The 27,177-nt window shown below is 46.5% G+C and overlaps 1 protein-coding gene across 4 annotated transcripts in view; it reads left to right on the top strand.

The window, feature by feature from the left end:
* Positions 1-27,177, top strand: part of RNF130 (ring finger protein 130) — a 104,209-nt gene that overhangs the window by 60,789 nt on the left and 16,243 nt on the right. For 3 of the 4 annotated variants that reach the window (XR_012647680.1, XR_012647679.1, XM_075010182.1), the window contains exons 6-7: positions 14,673-14,769; positions 15,973-16,177. Coding sequence is in view for 2 of the 4 variants with exons in the window: in XM_075010182.1 (XP_074866283.1) it covers positions 14,673-14,769; positions 15,973-16,177 (302 nt within the window). In the remaining 2 variants the exon portion in view is untranslated. Of the gene's footprint in view, positions 1-14,672; positions 14,770-15,972; positions 16,178-19,737; positions 19,832-22,973; positions 23,151-27,177 lie in introns of those variants that run through there. The other variant, XM_075010180.1, reaches the window with a different exon arrangement.

The following is a 27,177-nucleotide window of genomic DNA, read 5'->3' as shown; positions in this document are numbered from 1 at the left end:
ATCCGGATCCCTGCCGGCGGTCACAGCGAGCAGGACGGGCATAGCACACAGCCCCCAGCCGCAGTCACAAGCAAGCAGCAGCGCATGTGGCAGAGGCTGAGCCTCCGATTACTAAACAGCCGGCCCGCGCATTCAGAGCGGCGGCCAGGCAAGCGCCAGAACCGGCGGCACCGCCGCAAGCAGCACAGACCCCCGCAGCACCAACGGTGCAGGGCCAACAGGCACGTAGCCTGCAGGCACCAGAGGAGACCACCCGCGCGGCACCACAGATGAGCATGCCGAGCGCAGCGCCGACAGCGGGTCCGAGATCCCCGGCACAGGGAGGGGCGGAGCCAGCCCCGCAGGGGAGGGGAAAGGCAGCAGCGAAAACCTGGCACCGCAGCCCTTCTCTGGACAGGGCTGCAGGGCTGCTCTCAACAAGTCCTCCCCTTATGCTGCGTACACCAACCAGGAGACATGGGTCTCCCCCAGACTACCCAGAGCCTCCTTCCCCCTTCCTCCAACCAGCATCACCATGGCTTGGGCCACCCTCGCCTTTTCTGGGATTTGACCCTCTGGAGTACTACCACCAACCAGTTTCAGCATTGTCTCAATCATCCAGACGATCTCGCTCCCCCAGACATCAGGGGTATGCACCTCAAGAGTGGTCCAGGTCTCCATCCCAGGAACCATGCCCGTGCTGCCACGGTCGTCCTTATCACGCTGGGCATAGACACCACAGGCATACACCCAGGGGCAGGTCCCCCTCGACCGCCCAGTACCCCCGCGGGCACTCACGGACGGGGACGGAAACACAGCTGTCTCAAGGGGAGCTGATTTTGGAACCCTGAGATTTTCTCTCGCAAGCCTCTAGTGAGAGGGTATACCACCGGCAGCAGGACCCTGAGAGTTCAAGGGAGGTCTACCCTAGTGGTTCCTCCTTGTCCTCCCCCGACGAGGCTACGGCCCCCGGGGATGTTGCCCCCCCGGACGACCTCAAACAGTTTCAGGAGCTGTTTAAAAGGGTGGCTTTCACGCAAGGCATCCAAACAGCAGAGGTGCAGGAGAAGCACCACAAGCTCCTCAAAAACCTGAGGCCTCCAGCCTCGTCCAAAATCGCTATCATGCTTGACGAAGCAATCATGGAGTCTGCAACTACCATATGGCAGACCCTGGCTTCCGCTCCACCTATAAACAAGAGAGCAGATAAGAAATACTTTGTCCCAGCGAAGGGCATGGAGTTTCTGTTTAGTCACCCACAAACAAATTCTCTGGTGGTAGAATCGTCTCAGCAGAGATCGAAGACTTCCCAGTACAAAGCAGGGGGAACGGATAGAGATGCCAAGAAGCTAGAGCTATTTGGCAGAAAGGTATACTCCTCCTCCACCCTGCTGCTGAGTGGCTAATTATGCAGCACATCTAGCGAACCACAATTTCGACAATTACTCCAGGCTTACTTCTCTCATGGATTCGCTTCCAGAAGATAAGAAGCCGGTGCTGAAGGCCATCGTGCAAGAGGGCTATGCAGCTTCAAGGACGGGAGTCCAGATCGCCCTGGACGTAGTGGACACGGCGGCACGCTCAACGGCTACGGCAGTGGTCATGCGCAGGGAATCCTGGCTCCAGACATCGGGTATCCCGAGGGATCTGCAGGCAAAAATTGTCGATCTCCCTTTCGACACGCAGAAGTTGTTTGCAGAGTCAACTGATTCGGTCCTTCATTCCAGTAAAGACTCAAGAGCCACACTCAGAACACTGGGTATTTATACCCCTCCATACAGAAAGAAAAAGTATTACCCTCAACAACGGCAATACCTGTACCAACCTCAGCGTGCTCAGTACCAACGGGGCTACGACCCAGGGCGGCATCAACAGCAACAACAGCATAGAACTCTTAGGCGACGTTCCCAACAAGGCTGTGCATCCTCGGGGCAGGCCCAAAGGCAACAAGTTTGACGGACAGTTCGAGGGCTGCACTATTACTACCATCGCGCAATGTCATCCACAATTAATGTTCCATCATCGCCTCCGACCGTTCCACTCACAATGGCAAAAGATCACCACAGACAAGTGGGTACTAGAGATCATAGCCACGGGTTACGTGATCCCCTTTCAGTCGCTCCCACCGCCAAGACCTCTGCCCAGGCCTCATCTCAGGGATGCCTCCCACGAGGCGAAACTCAAGCACGAGGTGGACCACCTGATGCTTATAGGGGCGGTCGAAAGAGTGCCGGAGCGACTTCAGGGGAAAGGGTTTTATTCACGATACTTCCTCACAGAGAAGAAAACAGGAGGCTGGAGGCCCATCTTAGATCTTCGAGGCCTCAACCGGTACTTGCACAAACAACGCTTTCGGATGATCACAGTCACCTCTATACTCACGGCACTGGACAATGGAGATTGGTTTGCAGCCCTCAACTAACAAGATGCGTATTTTCATATAACGATCCACCCGGCTCACAGACGTTTTCTCCGGTTTATGGTCGGCAAAGAACATTTCCAATGCAAGGTTCTGCCGTTCGGCCTCTCCTCGGCCCCCAGAGTCTTTACCTGGCAGTGGTGTCAGCCTACCTGCACAGAAAGGGGGTATTTATATTCCCATATTTGGACGACTGCCTACTGAAAGGGGCCTCGAAGGCGGAGGTACTACGCATGATACGCGTAACAGCAAACACGTTTTCTTCGCTGGGCCTGGTCATCAACCTTGCGAAGTCAAAGATCGACCCCACACAGGACATAGAGTTCATAGGGGCACGCATAAATTCTATCACAGCAAGGGTTTATCTACTCGACGCTCACTTTCGCGCCATCGGTTCCCTGGTAAAAGTCATTACATACAGCCCCACGGTGCCGGTTTTAACGTGCTTGCAGCTGCTCGGCCACATGGCGGCGGCAACGTTCGTGGTACAGAATGCCAGATTGCATATGTGCAACCTACAACATTGGCTGGCGAGCGTTTACAAGCCGGCATCCCATACCGTCCGCAGGGTGGTGTCGCCCACGACAGAGGTGCGCAGATCCCTGCAATGGTGGGTAAACCCCAAGAACATGCTAACAGGGGTACCCTTTCACCAACCACAAATCTCTATTTTTCTCACCACCGACGCCTCCCACATAGGGTGGGGAGCACATATTGGTGAAAAGGTGACGCAAGGACTGTGGTCCCCTACGGAACAGTCACTGCATATAAATATACTGGAGCTCAGAGCGGTGTTCAATGCCTGCAAACACTTTCAAGACCACATACAAGGCAAGGTAGTCGGGATCAATACAGACTCCACCATGTTTTATATAAATCAACAAGGCGGAGCTCGATCCCATGCCTTATGTGCGGAAGCAGTCCGGCTGTGGAACTGGTGCATCGCCAACAATATAATGTTGAAAGCCTCGTACTTACCAGGCGCTCACAACGTGAAGGCAGACCAGCTGAGCAGGCACTTCGCACTCACACACGAGTGGCAGATACGCTCCGATCTGCTATGACCGATTTTTCAGGCATGGGGTTTTCCCCAGATAGACCTGTTTGCCACTCAGCACAACAAGAAGTGCCCCCAATACTGCTCCAGGGCAGGACTGGGGCGGGGGTCCCTGGGGGACACGTTCGCGATTTCGTGGAAGGGCCCGCTGCTTCACGCGTTTCCCCCCCCACGGTGCTCATCCACAAGGTGCTGCAGAAAGCCAGGAGGGAGAGAGCCCGCATGATCCTAGTGGTCCCCACATGGGATCGACAGCAATGGTTCCCCTTGCTTCTCCACATGTCGGATCGTCCACCGCTTCCCCTTCCGGTAGCGCCGGACCTACTCACGCAGGCCCAGGGGTCCATAGTGCATCCACACCCCCGAGGCCTGCGCCTCCAAGCATGGTTAATCCATGGCTCAGCTCCCTAGAAAGTACATGTACGGAGGGAGTACAACAAGTCCTGGAAAGTAGCCGAAGGATCTCCACCAGGAAGACCTACAAACAGAAGTGGACTCGATTCACTGCATGGTGTTCCACCAAGCAGTTAGCTCCCCTTGAAGTGCTTATACCTGTCATACTAGAATACTTACTGGACCTCAAGAGAGGCAGGCTCTCCCTCTCCTTGTTGAAGGTCCATCTCGCTGCTATATCGGCTTTTCGGCATGAAGAGGAAGGGCCCACGGTGTTTGCCCATCCTATTGTTACCAGGTTCCTGAAGGGGCTGGTAAACCTGTGCCCCCCTCGGAAACCGCTTCCGCCATTGTGGAGCTTGGACCTGGTGCTCAGCGTCCTAACGGGACCACCCTTTGAACCCTTAGCCACGGTTTCCCTCCGTCTCCTTACGATAAAGACAACCTTCCTTCTTGCAATCACGTCAGCTCGCAGGGTCAGTGAGCTCGCAGCAGTTATGGCAACGCCGCCCTGCACGGTATTCTCAAAGGAGGCGGTAACCTTACGGCTGCACCCAGCCTTTGTTCTGAAAGTTTCTTCAGAGTCCCATCTTAACGAATCTATAGTTTTACCCTTGTTTTACCCGAAGCCTCATAGCTCCAACAAGGAGGCATGCCTGCACCTCCTGGATGTGAGGAGGGCGTTGGCCTTCTACATAGACAGAACTAAGTCCTTCTGGAAGACGGACAGACTCGTAGTCTCTCTGGCTCCCAGATCAAAAGGAGAGGGTCTCTCTTCACAGAGAATCTCGAAGCACATTGTGTCCTGCATAAAGATGTGCTACGAACTTCGAAAGACTCCTTTACTGGCCCCGCCTAGGGCTCATTCCACCCGGGCGGTGGCGGCATCAACAGCCTTTTTCAAGGGCATCGCGCTAAAAGACATCTGCAGAGCGGCGACCTGGTCATCCTGTGACACCTTTGCCAAGCATTATGCCTTACACCAGGTATTCCAAGAGGATACCCGCCTCTCGACAGCGGTCCTTTCGGGGGCAAGCTGCACGTAACCCGATTACCCATCTCCTTTCTTGGGTTGCTGCTGAGTAGTCACCTATCGTGGAGCACCCACGGGGACACTCGATGAAGAAAGAGAAGTTACTCACCGTAGTAACGATGGTTCTTCGAGATGTGTCCCCGTGGGTGCTCCACCACCCGCCCGTCCTCCCCGCTTCGGATCTCTGTTTGGTGTTTTTCAGGAGCATCTGAGGCGGTTGGTCAAGGAACTGGCAGGGACCAGATCGCTCATGTGGCCGGGAGCGCGCAGGGGAGCGGCGCGCACCGGCACATGAGCGGTCCGGCAGAAACTGCTGGAAAGATCCGATCTGTGGCACCGGGGCAAGCCCGACACCTATCGTGGAGCACCCACGGGGACACATCTCAAAGAACCGTCGTTATACGGTGAGTAACTTCTCTTTCTTCGAGTGTCCCCGTGGGTGCTCCACAATAGGTGTCGGGCTCTCTCAGTGCCGCAGATCGGAATTCTTCCAGCAGTTTCTCCTGGATCGCGCATGCACCGGCGCGCTCCGCTCCCTTGCGCATCCCCGGCCACGTGTGTGATCCGGTCCCTGCCAGTTCCTTCTCAACCGCCATTGGCTGCAGATGGAATCCGCTCAGGCTATGGCCTGAGTCAGATTAGACAGTGTTTCTACGTGTAAATTGTTGTTTCTTTTTTTCAAAAAAAAAAAAAAAAAAGAGAGAGGACAAAGAGAATATTAAAAAAGAAAAAGACGAGAGAGGAGCGGAGAAGAAGAGTGGACGTGAAGGCCAGTAGGCTGCCCGCTGCCCTGCAGGCCGGGGTCCGCGATTCGGGTAAACAGGCACGGATAAGGTGCTAAGTACCCTATTAACAGTAAAAGACTCACAGAGATGGCTTCTTCAGGCTTTAAAAAGTGTGAGTCCTGCCGTGAAGCTATGCCAGCCTCCAATGGGCATAGTGAATGCATCCGATGCCTGGGGGAATCACACGTTACCCAGAAGTGTTCCCACTGTGCTAAGCTCACAGCCAGGGCAAGAAAAGACAGAGAAATGCGTCTTAAAATGCTCTTGTTTGATAAGGCCCTCCAGCCAGACGTGCCGGAGAGGCAATCAGAAGGCTCTGGGTTCCACAAAAGGAAGGCAGCTTCTCTGACCCCCTCGGTGCAAAAAGGGAGGAAGCTCTCCCCAGCTCGATTCCTGCTGGCGGTCTCAGCGAGCGGGACGGGCGTAGCACACAGCCCCCAGCCACATATTCAGGCAAGCGGCACCGCGGCAGCGCACATGGCAGAGTCTGAGCCTCCAATTACAAAACAGCCGGCACACGCAGCGCCTAGAGCGGCGGCCAGGCCAGCGCAGGAACCGGGGGCACCGCCACAGGCGGCACCGACCCCCGCGGCACCAACGGTCCAGGGCCAGCAGGCACGGAGCCCACAGGCACTGGAGGACGTTATCCGCGCGGCACCGCAGCTGAGTGGGAATAGCGCGGCGCCGATAGCGAGGCCGAGATCCCTGGCGCGGCAGGGGGCGGTGCCAGCCCCGCAGGGGAGGGGAAAGGCAAGAGCAAAAACCCGGCACTGCAGCCCTTCTCTGGACAGGGCTGCGCTGCTGCTAACAACAAGCTCTCCCCCTGTGCTACACACGCCGCCCAGAAGGCCTGGGTCTCCACCGGCCTATCCAGAACCTCCTTCTCCGTTCCTCCAACCAATGTCACCATGGCTGGGGCCACCTTCGCCCTTTCTGGGATTGGATCTGCTGGAGTACTATCACAAACCAGTGTCACCGCTATCTGTGTCATCGCGGAGGTCTCGCTCTCCCAGACATCGGGGGTACACACCCCGAGAGTGGTCCAGGTCTCCGGACCCATGCCTGTGCTGCCATGGTCATTCCTATCATGCTGGACACAGACACCCCAGGCCTACGCCCAGGGGCAGGTCCCCCCCGGCCAGCCGATACCCCTGTGGACACTCCCGGGCAGGGATGGAAACTCAGTTATCTCAAGGGGAGTTAATTTTAGAACCCCAAGACTTTCCTTCACAATCCTCCAGCGAGCAGGTATACCATCGACCGCAGGAACCTGAGAGTTTGAGGGAGGTTTACCCTAGTGGTTCCTCCTCATCCTCCCCAGATGAGGCCATGGCCCCCAGGGATGTCGCTCCCCCAGATGACCTTAAACAGTTTCAGGAGCTGTTTAAAAGGGTGGCTTTCACACAAGGCATTCAAACGGCAGAAGTGCAGAGAAACATCACAAACTCCTGAAAAATTTGAGACCCCCGGTTTCATCCAAAATTGCTATCCCGCTGGACGAAGCCATTATGGAGTCAGCCACTACCATATGGCAGACTCCAGCCTCTGTTCCGCCTATGAATAAAAGAGCGGACAAGAAGTACTTTGTCCCGGCAAAGGGCATGGAGTTCCTCTTCAGTCACCCACAACCAAACTCACTGGTGGTCGAATCCTCCCAGCAGAGGTCCAAGACTTCTCAGTACAAATCGGGGGGATCGGACAAAGATGCCAAGAAGCTAGAGCTGTTTGGCAGGAAGGTATAGTCCTCTTCCACCCTGCTATTGAGAATGGCAAATTATGCAGCACACCTAGCAAACCATAACTTTGATAATTACTCCAGGCTTACTTCTCTCATGGATTCACTTCTGGAGGATAAGAAGCCGGTGTTAAAGGCAATTGTGCAAGAGGGCTATGCCACTTCGAGGACAGGAGTCCAGATCGCCCTGGATGTGGCAGATATGGCGGCACGCTCAATGGCTACAGCAGTGGTCATGCGTAGAGAATCCTGGCTCCAGACATCGGGCATCCCGAGGGATCTACAGGCGAAGATCGTGGATCTTCCCTTTGACACGCGAAAGTTGTTTGCAGACTCAACCAACTCGGTCCTCCACTCCAGTAAGGACTCGAGAGCTACACTTAGAACCCTGGGTATTTATACCCCTCCATATAGGAAGAAAAAATATTACCCTCAGCAAAGACACTACCCATACCAACCACAGCGTGCGCAGTATCAGCGGGGCTACGACCAAGGGCGACATCAACAGCAGCAACAGTTCAGAACTCCCAGGCAACGTTCCCAACAAAGCCGTACACCCTCAGGACAGGCCCAAAGGCAACAAGTTTGACGGGCATGTCGCGGGCTGCACTATCACTACCATCGCGCAATGCCACTCTGATCTCATGTTCCATCATCGCCTCAGACCATTTCACTCCCAATGGCAAAAGATCACCGCAAACAAATGGGTGCTGGAGATCATAGCCACTGGTTACGCAATCCCCTTCCAGTCGCTCCCACCGACGAAGCCTCCCTCCAGGCCCCACCTCAGGGACGCTGCCCACGAGGCGAGGCTCAAACAGCAGGTGGACCACCTTATGTTCATAGGGGCGGTGGAAAGAGTGCCGGAACAATTCCAGGGGAAAGGGTTTTATTCATGCTACTTCCTCACAGAGAAGAAAACAGGAGGCTGGAGGCCCATCTTAGGTCTTCGGGGCCTCAACCGCTACTTGCGCGAGCAACAGTTTCGTATGATTACAGTCACCTCCATACTCACGGCACTGGACGATGGAGATTGGTTTGCAGCCCTCAACTTACAAGATGCTTACTTTCATATAACGATCCACCCGACACACAGGCGCTTCCTCCGCTGCATGGTCGACAAGGAACACTTCCAGTACAGGGTTCTTCCGTTCGGCCTCTCCTCAGCCCCCAGAGTCTTTACCAAAACCTTGGCAGTGGTGTCAGCCTACCTGCACAGACAGGGGGTATTCATATTTCCATACCTGGACGACTGCCTACTGAAAGGAGCCTCGAAGACAGAGGTCCTACGCATGAGACGCGTCACAGCGGACACGTTTTCTTCGCTGGGCCTAGTCATCAACCTCGCAAAGTCAAAGACTGACCCCACACAGGACATAGAGTTCATAGGGGCACGCATAAACTCTATCACAGCAAGGGTGTATCTGCCGACGCCCGCTTTCGCGCCATCAGTACACTGGTGCAAGTCATTACATACAGCCCCACGGTGCCAGTCTTAACGTGCTTACAGCTGCTGGGCCATATGGCGGCAGCAACATTTGTGGTACAGCATGCCAGATTGCACATGCGAAGCCTACAGCATTGGGTGGCGAGCGTCTACAAACCAGCATCCCACACCGTTCACAGGGTAGTGTCGCCCACGACAGAGGTGCGCAGATCCCTGGCGCAGTGGGTAAACCCCAAGAACTTGCTAGCAGGGGTGCCCTTTCACCAACCACAAATTTCGATTTTTCTTACTACCGACGCCTCCCACATAGGATGGGGAGCGCACATTGGCGACAAGGTGACGCAAGGGCTGTGGTCCCCTGCAGAACAGTCACTGCACATAAACATACTAGAGCTCAGAGCAGTGTTCAACGCCTGCAAGCATTTCCGAGACCACATATGTGGCAAAGTAGTGGGGATCAATACAGACAATACCTCCACTATGTTTTACATAAATCGACAAGGAGGAGCCCAATCCCGTGCCCTATGTGCGGAAGCAGTCCGACTGTGGAACTGGTGCATCGCCAACAACATTACGTTGAAAGCCTCGTACTTGCCGGGTGCTCACAACGTGAAAGCAGATCAGCTGAGCAGGCGCTTCGCACTCACACACGAATGGCAAATCCGCGCCGATCTGCTATGACCGATCTTTCATACATGGGGGTTTCCCCAGATCGATCTGTTTGCCACACAGCACAACAAGAAGTGTCCCCAGTACTGCTTCAGGGCAGGAGTGGGGCGGGGGTCCCTGGGGGACGCATTCATGATTCCATGGAAGGGCCCCTACTTTATGCGTCCCCCCCCACAGTGCTTATCCACAAGGTCTTGCAGAAAGCCAGAAGGGAGAGAGCTCGCATGATACTAGTAGTCCCAACGTGGGATCGGCAGCAATGGTTTCCCTTGCTTCTGCGCATGTCGGACTGCCCACCGCTCCCCCTACCGGTGGCGCTGGACCTACTCACGCAGGCCCAGGGGTCCATAGTGCACCCGAACCCTCAGAGCCTGCGCTTACAAGCATGGCTAATCCATGGCTCAGCTCCTTAGAAAGTACATGCACGGAGGGAGTACAACAAGTCCTGGAAAGTAGCCGAAGGACCTCCACCAGGAAGACTTATAAGCAGAAATGGACTCGATTCACAGCCCGGTGTTCCGCCAAACAGTTAGCTCCCCTTGCCGTTCCTATACCAGTAATACTTGAATACTTATTGGACCTCAAGAGGGACGGACTTTCATTATCCTTGCTAAAAGTCCACCTCACCGCTATATCAGCCTTTCGGCATACAGAGGAGGGGCCCACGGTATTTGCCCATCCTATCATTACCAGGTTCTTGAAGGGGTTGGTAAACCTGTGCCCCCCTCGGAAACCGCTTCTGCCATCGTGGAACCTGGACCTGGTGCTCAGCACGCTCACGGGTCCACCTTTTGAACCATTAGCCACGGTTCCCCTACGTCTGTTTACGATAAAAACAACCTTCCTCCTTGCAATTACGTCAGCTCGCAGGGTCAGTGAGCTCGCAGCAGTTATGGCAACGCCACCCTGCACAGTATTCTCAAAGGGGGCGGTAACCTTAAGGCTGCACCCAGCCTTTGTTCCAAAAGTTTCATCAGAATTCCATCTTAACGAGCCAATAGTTTTACCCTCGTTTTACCCGAAGCCTCACAGCTCCAGGAAGGAGGCACGCCTGCATCTCCTGGATGTGAGATGGGCGTTGGCCTTCTACATAGACAGAACTAAGTCCTTCCAGAAAACAGACAGGCTTCTAGTCTCTCTCGCTCCCAGGTCAAAAGGAGAAGGTCTCTCTTCACAGAGAACCTCAAAGCACTTTGTATCCTGTATAAAAATGTGCTATGAACTTCGAAAGACTGCTTTGCTGGCCCCGCCCAGGGCTCACTCCACCAGGGCGGTGGTGGCGTCAACAGCCTTCTTTAAGGGCATTGCGTTGAAGGACATCTGTAGAGCGGCGACCTGGTCATCCTATGACACCTTCGCCAAGCATTATGCCCTACATCAGGTATTCCAGGAGGATACCCGCCTCTCGACAGCAGTCCTCTCGGGGGCAAGCTGCACATAAACCGATTACCCACCTCCTTTCTTGGGTTACTGCTGGGTAGTCACCTATTGTGGAGCACCCACGGGGACACTCGTTGAAGAAAGAGAAGTTGCTCACCGTAGTAACGATGGTTCTTCGAGATGTGTCCCCGTGGGTGCTCCACCACCCGCCCATCCTCCCCGCTTTGGATCTCTGTCTAGTGTTTTTCAGGAGCATCCGAGGCGGTTGGTCAAGGAACTGGCGGGGACCGGATCGTGCATGTGGCCGGGGATGCGCAAGGGAGCGGTGCGCACTGGCGCATGCGCAATCCAGGAGAAACTGCTGGAAGAATTCCGATCTGCGGCGCCGGGCAAGCCCGACGCCTATTGTGGAGCACCCACGGGGACAGATCTTGAAGAACCATCGTTACTACGGTGAGCAACTTCTCTTTTTACATGCATAGAAACATCAAACTGTTTAATATCTCTTTCAATATAATCTCATAATGTTTATTATCTATACATTGGAATCCCTATTGTTCAGGGCCTAATGTGATCTGAATGGTTTTTATATCACTAAGCACTGATTAGCTGGTAACATATTAAAGCTGGTTTATATTTACATAGAGTCTTAATGTCTCTTCTTTTACAAAATATTAGATTGTTGTAAATGCATGTCCTCCTCTAAAATCCAGAGTACAGAGATTTTTAAAGAAATATAAGTGACTAAAAGCAATAAATTGTGTAACATGACACAGTAATATAATTATATGTACCACAGGATTGCAAGCTCACTTCTCCCTAAAGGACAGCTGAGTAATCTTTTCTGTACTGTCCTGAGTGATAAAAATAAAAAGTTAACTATTGACCACAGAAGTAAGGAAAGTGGGAGGAGTGGGGTTTTGTACAGTTGCCCAGGAAGAATGAGCAGAATACCGGTCCCATTTTTCACACTCATTTGTCCCACATTCATTGCGTTGATAAGGAGTCTAAAATGAAGTATAGAGATATCAACAAGCTGGGTAATGGAAATTATTATATTTTCCTGATGAAACAATCTGGCATATACTGCAGTACATTCATAGCTTGGTTAATACAGGTCTCCATGCCAGATTGTCAAGCCACGCCCAACCAGCACATGAATGCAGGAGAGTATAATTCTGACATAAAGTGGCTGTAAAAATATGATGTGGGGTTCTGTATGTCTTCATGTTTAAATGGCTTCCAATCCAGTGGTGCATAAAATTATTATTCTTTTGCTTTAGGGTAGGAATTTATTGCTTTTCCTCTCTTAAATTTCTTTTCAGAATTGTAATTTGGCTTTTAGAGTGAGACACATTCAGAATCCTCAGATATTTTGGGAAATTGTAGTTTTCAGAGGTACTCCAATTGCCAGTAAAGTTTTTATGCCTAAATGCAACCCGTGCAAACAAAACCTTAATTTACTTCTTCCACTGGTCCTATTAAAGAGAGGTAATTCCCCCCCGCCCGCAGCTTCTTCTATTTTTTTTTTCTCCTTCCTTCCTCCACCCATCCCCAGCTATATAAACCCTGGATTCTTATTTCTGCTCCAAGTCTGAAGAAGTGGGTCTTACCTGTGAAAGCTCGTTACCCAGTAAATAAAATTGTTCGTCTTTAAGGTGCTACAGGACTGTCTGATTTTTTGTGAAACTACAGACTAACACGGCTACCCTCCTTAGGCTATAATTTCGCCAATGCAACTTTTCAGCATAGACTAAGTATATTAGTGTATGGCTGTGCTCTATTAAAGTAGAGAATCTATTGATACCATTTCTTGCCCCAGCCACTCGTTGTCAGAAATGTTCTACAGGTAAAGTGACAGTTCAAGGAAGGCAAATCATCTTCCTTTGCCTAAGCATGTTGTTACTCTTCTTGCACAGTCCTTTCCCCCTCTTAAACTTATTTCAAAATCAATGTTAATTGCCTCAATATTAATCAATCTATCTAAAAGCAAGTTTTTGCAAGCCATTAAATAGCAGTGCAAATTTCTTGTTTAATTTCTTGTTTCTTGTTTAATACAAATTAAAATGCTGTGCAAGTAGAAGCCCATTTTGCCTTCCTATCTTTAAATTTGTTATGATGTAAGATGGCTAGCCTGTTTTTCCAATTCTCAAAAGGTATGCAGGGTAGGGTAAAGCTATTAAGTGTTTCTTCTCCCACTCATATACTTTAGCCAGTTATAAAAGTCTGTAAAGAATTCATAAGTTCAGTTTGTTTTTAATTGCAATATATGGCAATTGATTTTTAGTTTAAATTTTATTTCTTAATGGGACTGTGCTCTTGCCACGTAATTGAGAATAGGTCTTGGGTGGAGCTTGGAGACATGGCAGGAAGAGGAAATCAGCAACTTGTGTGCAACTAGCTGCTGCAAAGAGGCTCTGCTGCTGCTCAGGGCTGTATTTCAGAGACCCTGCCCTGCTTTTATAGGAGCCTCTCCCAAGAAACTACAGTAGTATAGAGAAAGTACATAGTATCCAAGCAGCTACAACTGCATGGGGAGTGAGACAGCCCATGTAGTTCAACCAGGAAAGGAAAGACGCTGCTGCTGCTGCAAGTTTTCACCTTCTGAGCCAGCCAGAGAGGGCTCTCTCAAGATGGGAGTGTCAGCAGGTAGGTTAGTGCCCACACAAGCCAGTTTAAACTGAGGGAAGGTAAAGAGAGGGGGCAGCTGTACCTGTTGAAGACAAGCACCAGAAGCATTAAAAAGACTAGCAGTCTGTTAGGGAAAGGCAGCAGCAAAATCACAACATTTGATTCCAGTACTATTATGCTGTGGTAGAGCAGGTGGGACACTCTCCACCTTTTCTACCATTAATCTCTCAGTTGTAACATTTCTCACACTATGTTGACTACTTAATATCCAGCTAGCGTATTTGAACTATGTCAATGGGGGCAGGTCCCTATTTGATATAGAACTAATACTAAATACTAGTGCAATAGGTACTTTATAAATTTGTTATATAGACCCTGTTTTACAATGTTTTAAAATTATCATGCTGCACGGATACAGGATTTTAACTTGGAACCATGTAATAAACAAAAATATACATTTAAATTTTACTCTGTAGTTCGTGCTATGGCTGAATCAAGTAGAAGCAAATTAGTACACAGAAATTAATCCTGCAGTGATCCAATTGTGGGATTACGGTTTTCATTTGTAAACCTAATATTTAGCTAAATCATGTATTATCAGTAACAAAATATATAAACACTGCAAAATATGAAGTATACTTGGAAGACATTACAGGTTATATACTGCAACTGCATGCACTAGTACTGTCATTTGCTGGAATGCCTACATATTCAGGATGTTACAGTTTTAAACTCATTAAAGACAAGGTTGTGGATCTGTGTAGATTTTATAGTTCACTTTATAAACTGATCCTGCTGATAAGGCTTCTGCAGGTGCCACAGGCCTGGCTTTGTAGGTCCAAGTGCAGAACAAGGGCTTCAATCCTGTTTTTCCTAAGTGAACCATAATTAACCAGGGGCAAAGGAAAGCAAAACTTTTGATTTCCTTGATCCAGACAGCACAGAGCCTTAACAGAAAAGGCTTATGTAGTTAGGTCCATGTCATTCCATTCTTCATCTTTTAGTTTGTATTGTAGGCTCCTAAATTTTTTGTTGAATGTTTTATTCCTGAAACCTTATCTGAATGTTAGCCTGTTAATGCTGTACACCATGAAACTCCCTATGCAGTTGAATAAATTGTGTGTGCCCTTGTGTTCTTTTCTAGGCATGTTTTCCACAAAGCCTGTGTGGATCCTTGGCTTAGCGAGCACTGTACCTGTCCTATGTGTAAACTGAACATTTTGAAGGCCCTAGGAATTGTAGTAAGTTACGTATTTGTGACCTGTTGTAGATAACAGCTGCATGTGGTTCAAGTAACTTCACACAACGTAGCTCCTAATAAGAGAATCCATCACAGTAGGCATGGTAGCTTGGCAAGAGCATATTGCCTAGCCATGTTGGAGCCCTTCTTCCTGTGGTTTGAGTGTGGCCTCTTACCAGCCTCCAACCAGAGGACCTCCAGTGCGTATAGAGAGGTTGAGGGCTTGGCGAATCTGTCCTGCAAACACCAACTGATAACTGATTCACAACGAGTCATTAGAGGATGGTCTCAAAGATCTTTCTCCCGTTTTCCTGCCTGGGGAGAAATTAAAGGACGGTGGTAATTCTCAGGCAGGTTATGTCCTCAATAAAAAGGAGAAAGAAAAGCTTCACACCACGTTGGTAGTAGCAGTCAAGACGAGCATAACAAAGAAGAGATCAGGCCTGCATTCCTAACTTCACTGAAACTATCCAAACTTTCTAGAAATAACCACAAATAGCATACAGTGGGCAAGCTATTTTTGTAATTAACATACCTGAGGTGTGCAAAGAGGAAACTGTATAATTTCACGTGCCTTGTCTAAAGTTATCACTACGGACACCGAGTACACAGGAAATCAGAATTTATGACCTATGGCAGTTAAATTCTTTACTCTTAAGAATATACTGTTATTGAATATAGGCTCTGTGACACCAACATAATCATCTGCCTCAACTGAATCATGATGATATTTTCTGTACCTATGTACAGAAGTTTTCTTCAGGTGTCTTTTAAACAAAATTTTTGTAAAATACTGTTGGATATCATAGGACCGACTTTCTATGATCAAGATGGTGGTGTTATAGCCTTGTTGGTCCCAGGATATTAGCAAGACAAGGTGAGTAAGGTTATGCCTTCTGCTGGACCAGCTTCTCTTTGTGAAAAGTCAGGAGCTTTTGAGGCAAACACAGTGACCTAAGGAGGCACTCAGAAATGTGTCTTTTCATCAGTAGAAGTTGGTCCCATAAAAGATACTACCTCAGCTACCTTGTTTTTCTGATAGAGACTGGCTTTTGTACCTCATTTGGTGTCGTCTTTGTTTCAAAACAAAACTAAAACCCTATGAGACAAATGTCCAAAATGTGTGCATGCATATAGTTTTTGATTTTGCAGGCTGCCTGTGTGTAGAATAATTAATATTTTAATATGGAAATTTTTTTTCCAGCCAAATGTGCCATGTACAGATAATGTACCCTTTGATATGGAAAGGCTTGCCAGAGGCCAACCAGCCAATAGGCGATCAGCACTTAGTGACTTTGCCAATGACAACTCACTCAGCCTGGAGCCCCTGCGCACTAGTGGGATGTCACAGCTTCCACAGGATGGGGAAATAAGTCCAAGGACAGGGGAGATCAACATTGCTGTAACAAGTAAGCGTTATTTGGTTTTAATTATAGTTTCATGGTTTCCAAGATGGGTGGTGGTTGCTTTGCTGTGGCTCTGCACAGCAGGGCAGCAGTGAAAGCTTTTCCTATAGCAACAAGTGTGATCTCTCTTAATACAAGCTGAACTTCTCTAATCCAGCACTCTCGGAACCTGAACAGGGCTGAGAGACTTTGCTGGACCACAGGAGGTCAGTATTCTCTAGCAGCATTACCAGCACTTTCACTGCTTACTGGGCTCTTAGAAGGCATTTAGGGGTAAATTACAGTAAACCCTCAATTTACACGGAGGTTGCATCCTGGGCAACCTCGACATAAATTTTGCATAAATTGATAGAGGTTGGGGAGATCCCCAGAATTTCCTTAGCTGGGAGAAGTGGGCAGCTGGAGCCTTTTCTCCAGCCGCCAGCCATGTGGAGCAACCATGGTGCCCTTGCCATGCCCCAACCACACTATGGGTTGGCTCTGGGGGTGGTAGCTCCTACTGTGGCATGGCTTGGCCCCGGGAAGCTCCACCTGTGCCTGACCCTCTCTTCCCCGCCTTTGCAGCGCCTGGCAGCTGCAAGGCAGGAGCTGCCTCCTAAGGACCCCTGAGGTAAGCAGCCCAGGGGTAAGCAGAGCAACGGAGTACAATAAAGTAGGGTCCCCCCAGACTCGACTCGTGTTAATATGAAAACACGTAAGTTGAGTCCGCGCAAAGCGAGGGTCTACTGTACACCTAATAACAGCAGAGAATACTGAGAGCCAGGAATAGTGGCTGGAAACAAACTTTATGGGATGACAAAACTTGACCACACCAGTAAGTCCAACTAACTCAAATCATGCCGGATTATGGATTTTGAGTGCCAACAGAGTTCCGGATTAGAGAGATTCAACCTATGCAAGAAACATACATGGTTTTTATTAAAACTAATAACTTCAGGGGCTGTGGTGCAAACTCTCAATATTAATTGTAAATTCATTTAGCACTGTATAGAAGTATGAATTTGTTACACAACTTGGGAACTATGGTTGCCAAAAAGGCATCCACTATTTCAACACAGCAAAACTATATTGCAAGACTATTATTTAACTTCTTGGTTAGTTACTAAGTAGTTACTAAGCTGGTTATAGGTACTGTCAAGGGTCCTTAGACACTTTCTTAATTAATGTGTTGCATTTGGAACCTCTGTGGCCCCAGTAGAGAGCTCAGAGATTTGCCCTAATACTTGTCATGCCTGCCTTTATAGCTTGCAATTTTTGTGTTTGATGCTAGGGTCTTTGAGCCCAGAGTAATCTGGATGTTTCATGGCATCAGAATATTGTAGGTCAGCATAAGCGAACTGTTTGCAAGGCTCTCTTCAAAGGAAAACCTAGAGGAAATTCCACTGAGAGTAGTTTCCACATAGAGCTTCTGGTGTGTAAACAAAGACTCTATGTATGTGGTATGCATGGCATTGCATCGTTTTGTAACTGTTTTAGGATAATGATTTGATGTATGGATACATGTTTGCTTTTGACTGTATCACAGAGCTCAAATCCATGTTGGAGCTAGTCAGTTTTCTCATATTTTCTTCATTCATGTCTATTTTCCCAATCTCAAACTCAGTGGTCACTGCTTGTATTCGTACCTCTGTTAATAAGCAGAGTTCCTTAAAAATAGTCTGTAAATACAGAGCATTATGGAACACTTTATACTACAATAAAGCAAACTAGTTCACGCATAAACCAACAGGTCGCTTTATTCACATCTATAACTGCTTATCCATCCATTGCCTTACCACTCCTGAATAGACTAAATCTGGGAACAATTTTTAATATTCAGTGAGTTTCCACCCAAAAGAAAAAAGTTTGCAGCCAAACCAATATAACTGCTCAACTTCCCTGAAGGCAGGAGTGTTGATTGTCTTGATTGTCTATTCCTTGTTATAGTATCTGGTTTTCAAAGGTTTAACACCATGGGAAAGGAAAGAAATATAAGCAACAGTTCATTCTGGGTGACTGCATCTACACCAGCAAATTCTATGGAAAATCGGGCCCTATTTTGAACGAACACGTGGAGCATCTGTGCACAAAATGCGCTCTTTTGGTCTGAAATCAAAAGAACACAGCTCTTCTTCCGGAAGCCCTCTTCTGCTCCCAGATCAGGAAGAGTACTTTCTTTCGAAAGCTTCTTCTGGGAAAAAAAAAAAAAAAGGTGTGTGTAGATGTTCTGCAGGCCCTTTTTTCAAAAGAGCAGTCCTCATGGCACCTGCTTTTTTGATCCCTGGCCCACTCTTTTGAAAGAGCCAGGGCTGTGTGGACACTCTCTTGATACACTGTTTTGTGTATGGATGACTCTTTCAAAAATAAGTTTTCAGATGAGATCTTCCAGAAGGAGTTCTTTCAAAAGATTGCTGTAGTGTAGACATAGCTGATATGTCTACACAGCAAAGTTTTTTTTTTCAAAATAGCAGCTGTGAGTGTCTATGCAACACAACCGCTATTTTGAAATAATTCTGAAATAGCATATGCCTTATTTCGAAATTGGTAAAACCTCATTGTACGAGGAGTAGCGCCTATTTTGACATAGGTATTTCAAAATAGGGGCTGTTTAGACAAGGAATAGAGCCTATTTTGAAGTAAGCCACAATGTGTGCAATGACTCTGTTTCAAAATAGGCTCTATTGTGTGTAGATGCTCTATTTTGCAATATGTTCTTCCAGAATAGCTTATTCAGGAATAAAGCTGCTGTGTAGACATATTCTTTGAGTGTGCTTATAAAATGAAGCCTCTTTAAAAACACTTTTCAGGTTTTAACTTTATATATAACACACATTTCTGTAGCACACGCAGGTAAATCCAAAAGTACTTGTCAATAAATAGAAATATTTTTAATTAAACTTATTTGCACATGCAGAACTTCAGGAGGAGAGAGAGCATGGTGGTTGTTTAATAACGCCTTTGATATTGAACATTTTTAAAGGGTTATTGTCTTTTTTTATTTTAAAGCATTTGTACATATACATATTCAGTTGAAATTGAAATCTGTTCCCTTGCCAAATATCACAGCCCTCTGTTACATGGAAAATTTGTTACAGTTTTGTGTGAATGCATGGCAACTGGCACTGATTTTGTATAAATAAAAATACCCCTAAAGTATTTGCTTTGAGGGAGAAAATTATTTTTGTAAGTATATGTCCATATACCCATGTGTATGAATTCACATTTTCGGCTCCCCAGAGCAATCCTGACGATGTCCATATTGACTGTGAGGAGAGGAATGCCTTCATTTACATTTTTCTTTATCTTGCATTTCACTTTATATTAAGTGCTTCTTTTTCGCTAACCCTTGGGCTCATCCAGGAGATAAAGTTGTTCCAGGCTTTTTCCCCATATCTCTCTACATTTCTTTGCTGGCCTTCTCTGAGCGGTAACTCTGTGGCTAACTTCCTTCTGCTTTACTTCCTGGTGCCAATCATGGCTGAGAACCCTGTTGCCTTCTGCCAGTGGCGCTTGGGAGAAATGTTCTCATCGATTTGACATAAGCCTTCTCCCACGAGTGATTTCCTCCTTTCCTTTGTCAACAGAAGAATGGTTTATTATTGCCAGTTTTGGCCTCCTCAGCGCCCTCACACTCTGCTACATGATCATCAAAGCCACAGCTAGCTTGAATGCTAACGAGTAAGTATATATTTAGATGTGCATCTATCTAGTTTTTGGTGTATGTGTCATAGGCATCACTGGAAAGGAGTGGGAGGTGGGGAAGGCTAGGAGAAAAGAGGCTTTCAAAGACTGAGCACCTTCTCTTCTTTGGGGAAATGTTCAGTAGCACTTGGTAATCCATATGTAACTAGATTTGCTGAAACAGTTTTCCACAAAGGGGAAGTGGGGGAGAAAAAAAAAGGGGGACTGGGATATCACAGAGTCTGGGTAGACTGTGTAGCTTTTGAATTGACATGGATCAGCTGACACTTCAATGGTAAGCTTCTACCTTTGGACCACTAGGCCAGACTGTGCATCCAGGCAGCCTGTAGTTCTTGCCATCTGCTGGTTGCTACCTGCAGTCTCAGTCTCAGTCTCATTTTCTCAGTTTTCAGATTTCAAAACCAATTTTCATTGTTGCCACTCTTCACAGGGAGAAGGGAGGATTTAGAAGTTGTATTGCTAGAGTTGCTCCTTTCAGAGCATTTTAGGGCTCAAGAGCAGTAATGGGAATCCTGCAGTGCTGTTACTTACTTTGTAGGTATTCAGAGGGTGGAATGTTCCAGTCTTTGGAGCTTTCAAGCCATGCCTTAATAAAGAGTTGCAGTCCAAAATAAGATGCAAAAACATCCATACCATCTTAATATTTGTAGATTTTCACTATGCCAACTCTGATTACAGTATGAAGGCTGTGATTTTCAGTAAGAGCATCTTCCTACGTTTGTCTTGACCGCAAAGTTGTTCGCTTTGCAGGTGTTCTATCTGCATAAAATAGCAATTTCTACATTATACACAACTGCCCATGCGAATTAGATGTGCACAAATACATGCAAAACTAGTTACTGAAAATCCCGGCCCCTAATATTTTCTTATTCCTTGAATTTGAGGGTCAGCGTTTTCCCTCTTTACCTCTAAATGTCTCTCACTAAGCTCATGTTCTGTTGCTGTGTTGATCCTCTTACTGAAAGTTGGATTCTTTTCAAATGCAGATCAGAAAAGATCACCTTTATAAATATAGTTTCCTCTCTTCAGAAGCTGAGAGAAGAGGAACAGAATTTTTCAGCTTTTAGATACAGTGGATGGAAACAGAATTCAGTAACACTGAAATATGGATTGAGGCAGCAAAACAAAGGTGAGGGAGGAAGGGAAGAAAGTGAGATGAGAGCTGTAGAGAAGATGCCATTTTTAAATCAAAATGCTCATCTTCATTTCTGATTTAAAAAAATTGCTCTCTCTCACAATACGTGAGTTGAACCCATACAGTTTGGTAAATTTAGTTCAGAAAGGAACATACAGATTTATTTGGGTCAGTAACTTTGACCCCAGTTTTTCCTCCTAGTTATCATGGATTGCAGCTAAGATTTGTAAATCATACACTCTTGGTCTTCCAGATGCTGCTTTCAAAGGGATGCCTGGACAAGAATTTAAGGTTTTTTTTTTTTTAAAGGAACCAGTCCAATCTTTTAGTTTTTCTTTTGATATGGCATCAAATCACAGCTAATTATCACGGACATGGCAAAACTGGAGAGGATGACCTCCATCCTTAAGACAGTCTGCGGCTGTGAAAAATAGACAGCAAAATTGGAGGAGGGAACTTGTTAGGAGTTGTGTATTAGTGCATGAGAAATAGGAATGTTTACATTTTGGGGCATTGCCAGGTGCATTAGGAAGAAGACAGAGAAAACTCGATCAGTGTAACAACCATCCTGCAGTGTACACTCATAGAAGCAGAACCCATTGCATTTCTTGTCCGATTCAGCTCCCCATATTGGTCTTCCCTCCTCTTGGTTGCTGCTCTTTTTTTTAATATGCAGCAGGAAGTATTGCACTGAGTTTCACAAAAACTCTTTTTATTCACAAGGAACAACTGCATCTAGGGAACTTCTTCAGGGCAATATTTAGATGACACAAGTGAAGGCTGCATCACTGTCATGTGAACTACCACCAACAGTGGTAGAACTGGAAGCCAAGTCAAAATATGAAAAACACTATTTTTTAAAAAAACAGTGAGACTGAAATAGATTAGCAAAGATGGAAAGAGTGTAAAACGGGGCTAGAAACACTGGCCCGTCTCTCTCTTCATGGAACTTCAGTACCTGCATACAGCTACCCAGCCTCATCATCACTGGAGTCAGCAACCTCCACCTCTCCTGCTAAGTTAGGATGTCTGTCTTAGGACTGCGCCGGTGTGTGCGCGCCACTATTTTTCAACTACTTGCTTCACTGCTGCCTAATGTGCAAATTGTCAAGCAAAAAGTTTCTCCTGTATTGGTCAGCGTACCAGGTGTATTGTGACTCTTCATTGTGATTTCTGTGAAGTGCGACACTGTTTTACTTTCCTCTTCTCCCTATAAAAACCAATGGTGACAGTGCACCATGAAGTCAGTGAACCATAACTAAACATGCAGGTGGGGATTTCATTTTCCAGTGAAGCCAGCAGGAAGGAGGAGAAATAGTAAACTAAGCAAGTGGATGGTGCTAAGCATTCTGGGATGGAACTCTGAGAACATTTCTCAGTTAGTGTAAAGGACGTTCCCTGCTGCTTGCTTCCTCTTCTATGCTTCCCACTGTTCTGACAGGTTGATTTAAGGCATTAGTTGCTGTGTTCATGTGCACGTCCAGAGCAGTTCCAGACAACTCTAACCATTTGAATAACAACAGTGAGAAGGGACACTTCATTAAATGGCTGCTTTCACTTGGCCTTAAAACATCTCATGCTATTCCCAGGTGGGACACACACTTCCAGGAACTGATCTGACTTCACAGCTGCCTTTCCTATTAATTATTTAGCTAATGGGCCAATTTTGCTCCATATACCCAGAAATAACCTGAGACTGGTCTCCCAAAAGAAATTACACAAACACATTTCCTTGATCAGAGGCTGCTGGCATTGGGCACTAATTTCTTAGTGGTTTAAAATTAAGACTCAGACCTTACAGCAGTGTTGTGAAGAATTCTAGTAATTGATACTTTTCACTCGTAATAAGCAATGATGTGGGGAGCACAGACCCCATTCACCATTTTTAGCTTTATAATTTTCTTGTTGACTTTTATTTTACAGATTTTCAATGTTAATTTTTAGCTTTAATATAAATATTCTGTCCTCTTTCTTACCCCACAGAGCAGAATGGTATTGAAGAAACACTTTCTGACACATTGCCTTGGAGAGACACCTATTTTTTGCATCATTTATCAATCATGCAGCATACGCAGTTATATTTAGTTCATTTACTTTTCATTAAAATTTGCTAATGCCAAAGCTTTGTGTTAAGCAAAAGTGAAGAAATAAACTTTTAATTAAGAATTATTTTCCTCTGGTTGAATTTTATTTTCCATGAATGTTTTGCGTTGAGTACTCTACCTTTAGCATTTTGAGTGTGATATACAATTTCAACGTGTGTATTCTCTAACCTCCTGCCACAAATGACTTAATCTTTGCTAGATTTTTATACTTCCCTTTTTACTCTGGGACAGAAATAAGCATGACACCCACCACTGACATGGTGATTAGTGACAGATTACCAGAGATTGCTTCACACCAGTTTGTTACAGTTTGCCTATATAATTTTGTGTTTGTGTGAGAGAGAGACTTTTGACTGTCTTAGAGTGAGGGGGTGTGTGTGTGTGAGTGAGAGAGAGAGGGAGAGAAAGAGAGAGAGAGGGAGACTTTTCTTGACTGTCTGAGAGTTGTTTTGAGCTAAGATACACTTTTGTATTACTTTGGAAAGGTAGCAGCCTGATCTCTTTCCTTCAGTTGGTTCACCACAGAAAGCTTGCAGTTCTGCTCTCCTTCACAATGCATCAGAATATTAAAAAAAAAAAAAATCTTCCTGGCCCTTCCTCCACTACCCTGGTTTACTCTCACAGATTGTGAACTAATTTACACCACCTCTTCCTTCTTAATGCTACATGAAAAGGTGTTTTTTCCCTTCTCTTTTAGTTGCTGAATCTCCTCACAAATCAGTAAGCATACCGAGTAATGGTGCTGGTTCATGTCAACTTATAGATGGTTACTCAAATTGGAAAGATTGATAATTATCTTGACTGTAATTATGGAAACTCTTATTGTGTCTTTTCCTGCCATTTTTTGCTGGGGAGTCTCATCTTTACACCCCTTTCTTTGTCCAAACAGAAAGTAAGAAATAGCCTGACATTCATGGGACAAATGCACACACTTGTCTGTGGGATTGGACATAGAGAAGCTGAGGTTGGATTCACAGCCAAAGGCTAATGTCTGAGTTAATAAGATTGGCTAGAAGTGGGCAGATCAGTTGAGAAAAGAAATCATAAGCTGATCAAGTTAGAATTGCTGCGGGTTTTCTCTGGTGTCAAGATTTAACTGACATCTGAAATCTAACAATTTTTAAATAAAATATACTAATTATTTCCAGCTATCAGAGAGCACCATTAAATTAAATTGTGATGGGATTTAGTTCTTCAAATATACTCGGAGCAGCGATTTTTTTAAGGTGTAGTCAGTTCTAAAAGTCAGGAAGACAGCCAAAAATGTGCATTAAAATAATTACTTAAAGTGCTTGTCTACACTACCACCTTCCTTCCAAGGAAGGATGGTAATTAGGGTGTTGGGAGTTTACTCATGAAGTGCTGCCGTGCATACGCAGCATTTCATTAAGCAAATCTCCCCCCACCCCCACCCCGCCCTCAGCAACTCCAAAGTTTTAAACTTTGAAGTAGTGGCACATGTCTTGCTGTGGCACACCTGCCGGTACTTTGAAGTGCTGGGGCAACTTGGAAGTCCCCTTACTCCAAAATTTTGGAGTAAGGGGACTTCAAAGTTGTCCCGGCACTTGGAAGTACCAGCGGGTGTGCCACGGTTAGACACATGTCGGTTCTTCAAAGTTTAAAACTTCGGAGTTGCTGTGCGGGGAATTTGCTTAATGAAGTGATGCCTATGCATGGCAGCACTTTATTAATAAACTGCCAACACTCTAATTACCATCCTTCCTTTGAAGGAAGGTGGTGGTGTAGACAAGCCCAAATTGTAGTGGTCAGGGAGCCTTTAGCTGAGAAGGCAGCTTTTAAAAATAAAATGTACACATGATTGTTTCAATGATTTTAGTAGTTTTTTTTAAAAGTGTGTCTGAAGTTTTGGAAAATGTGGATGCTGTCAGTGAAGAAAGCAGCGAATGTGCTTTGAAAAATCTGTGAAACCTGCTTCAGTAGATTTGTAGAGGGGGAAAAAAACCTCATAGGCCGTGTCTACACTAGCCCAAAACTTCGAAATGGCCATTTTGAAGTTTACTAATGAAACTCTGAAATACATATTCAGCGCCTCATTAGCATGCGGGCGGCCACGGCACTTTGAAATTGATGCGGCTCATCCAGATGGAGCTCCTTTTCGAAAGGACCCTGGCTACTTCGAAGTCCCCTTATTCCTCTCTGTTCATAGGAATAAGGGGACTTCGAAGTTGCTGGGGTCCTTTTGAAAAGGAGCCCCGTCTGAACGAGCCACGCGGCGGCAAGCCACATCAATTTCGAAGTGCCGTGGCCGCCCGCATGCTAATGAGGTGCTGAATATGTATTTCAGAGCTTCATTAGTAAACTTCACAATGTCCATTTCGAAGTTTTGGGCTAGTGTAGACGTAGCCATAATGTTGTGCTCCAGGGCTGGCTCATTTTAGAATTCAGTGTTTATCAGCTGAACATTGTTGACTAGGTAGATGAATGATGTGCAGTATGATGTACAACACAGACTATACAGGAAGGAGGTTATATTTTTCACCCATTTCCTAAAAGCATAAAGCAACAGAAATGGCTTTGAAACAAATAACCCTGGTGCCTTCTGGGATTGTGGTCTTAAACTTATTTTTAAAGATACTGTGAAGAACTATTTGGGGAAAACCCAGGTGGCTTTAAAAAGCAGATTCCTAAAACAGGTCTGTTTCATGTCTCTTACACAGAGCAACAGCACAGTGGCGAAGGGGAAACCTTTTAACTGTTAACCAGGAACAAGATGGCTGACTGATTTCTAGTTCCTGCCCGTTAGGAACTTCGACTGCCCAGGGCCAAGTTTCCTACACACTTCACAGTGTTTGTTTTGTGTTTTAACAATTGCAACCATTACATGCTCACAAAGAGAGAAACTAGTTGACAGAGATCAGTTAAAGGGGCATCAACCCAGGGCTGAAACTTAATATAAATATATTCTATTAATATCTTCTCAGACGGACTTATTACAGTACCCCATGAAGGTCAACACATTTTGAACCAAAAGGCGAAACAAATTGAGAGTTGTTCACTTTCTTCCCTGGCATGTTTGGAGCACGGGCATATCAGCTTATTTCATTGTTGGGACTTTGCACAAGTAAATAAAGAAGCATGCCCTTCAGCAGTCTGTTTTCCTTGGTTATTTTTTTTCCAAATGTTGCCACAGCGATTAAGAGGGACAATGCTGTAATATTGACTGCTTGGACGGGACCGAGGACACGGTGTTGAACAGCTCACTTTGTGTAAAAGACCTTTTATGAAATAATTTCACTGCATAGAGTGGAATTTTTCCCTCCGCTATTTAACTATAAGAGATGTGGTAAGCAAGAGGAAATATTTTCTAATTAGATTTGGCTTTCACACTGCTTTACACTGTCCCATTGTCCAAATGGATCACACAGTGGAAACAGGCCAGGGCGGACCCTGACTTTATCTTAATGTCAAGAGAAAAGTCTCTGAAGGAGTTGTGGAGTAAGCTCCTCGGGCACAGACTATGTATTCACATGTGTTGGCACAGCAGCCAGCACAATGAAGCACTGATTAATAACTGAGAGCTACTGTAGTATAAATATGAAATAAAACAGGACTGAAGGGTAGCATGTGTTTGTGCAAGTAGCGTATCAATGCAACACAGAGACTTTGCAATTGACAGTTGGTCCTGTGTTCATTCCTGCAGCATACTGGTTATGGTGGGGATATTTTATTTCAGGCTGAGGTTCGCTCTAATTTAATATAAGCAGTTTAGTTGAATGGGCCAGTCTAATGAAAAATAATGCCAAGTATAACTTGCACACATATTTTTCACCTATTAAGACTGAAGTATGTGTCTCCAGTTCATAGGTGACTTGTGGTAGCACTTTGGAAGTGGCATTCCTCTTTGCCCTCCTCCCCAATTTTAAATGATAAATGGGAGGGCCCCACATGCCCACTTCCTGTGCCCCTTCCTGAAGCCTCTTCCCCTCACAGGCACCCTTTGTCCCTGCTCCAGTTTGCTTTCCATACCAAAGGCATTACGTTATGTTTCTGCGCTCTCTGATTTCAACAGTACCTGCAGAATGGGGAGAGCAAGCTCATCAGTCTGGATTGGAGAGCCTGTA

This window comes from Carettochelys insculpta, chromosome 15 (assembly GCF_033958435.1).
Source record: "Carettochelys insculpta isolate YL-2023 chromosome 15, ASM3395843v1, whole genome shotgun sequence".
Taxonomy (NCBI): Eukaryota; Metazoa; Chordata; order Testudines; family Carettochelyidae; genus Carettochelys; species Carettochelys insculpta.
The sequence above is the reverse complement of the archived record's forward strand: the minus strand, read 5'-3'. Positions and strand labels throughout refer to the sequence as shown.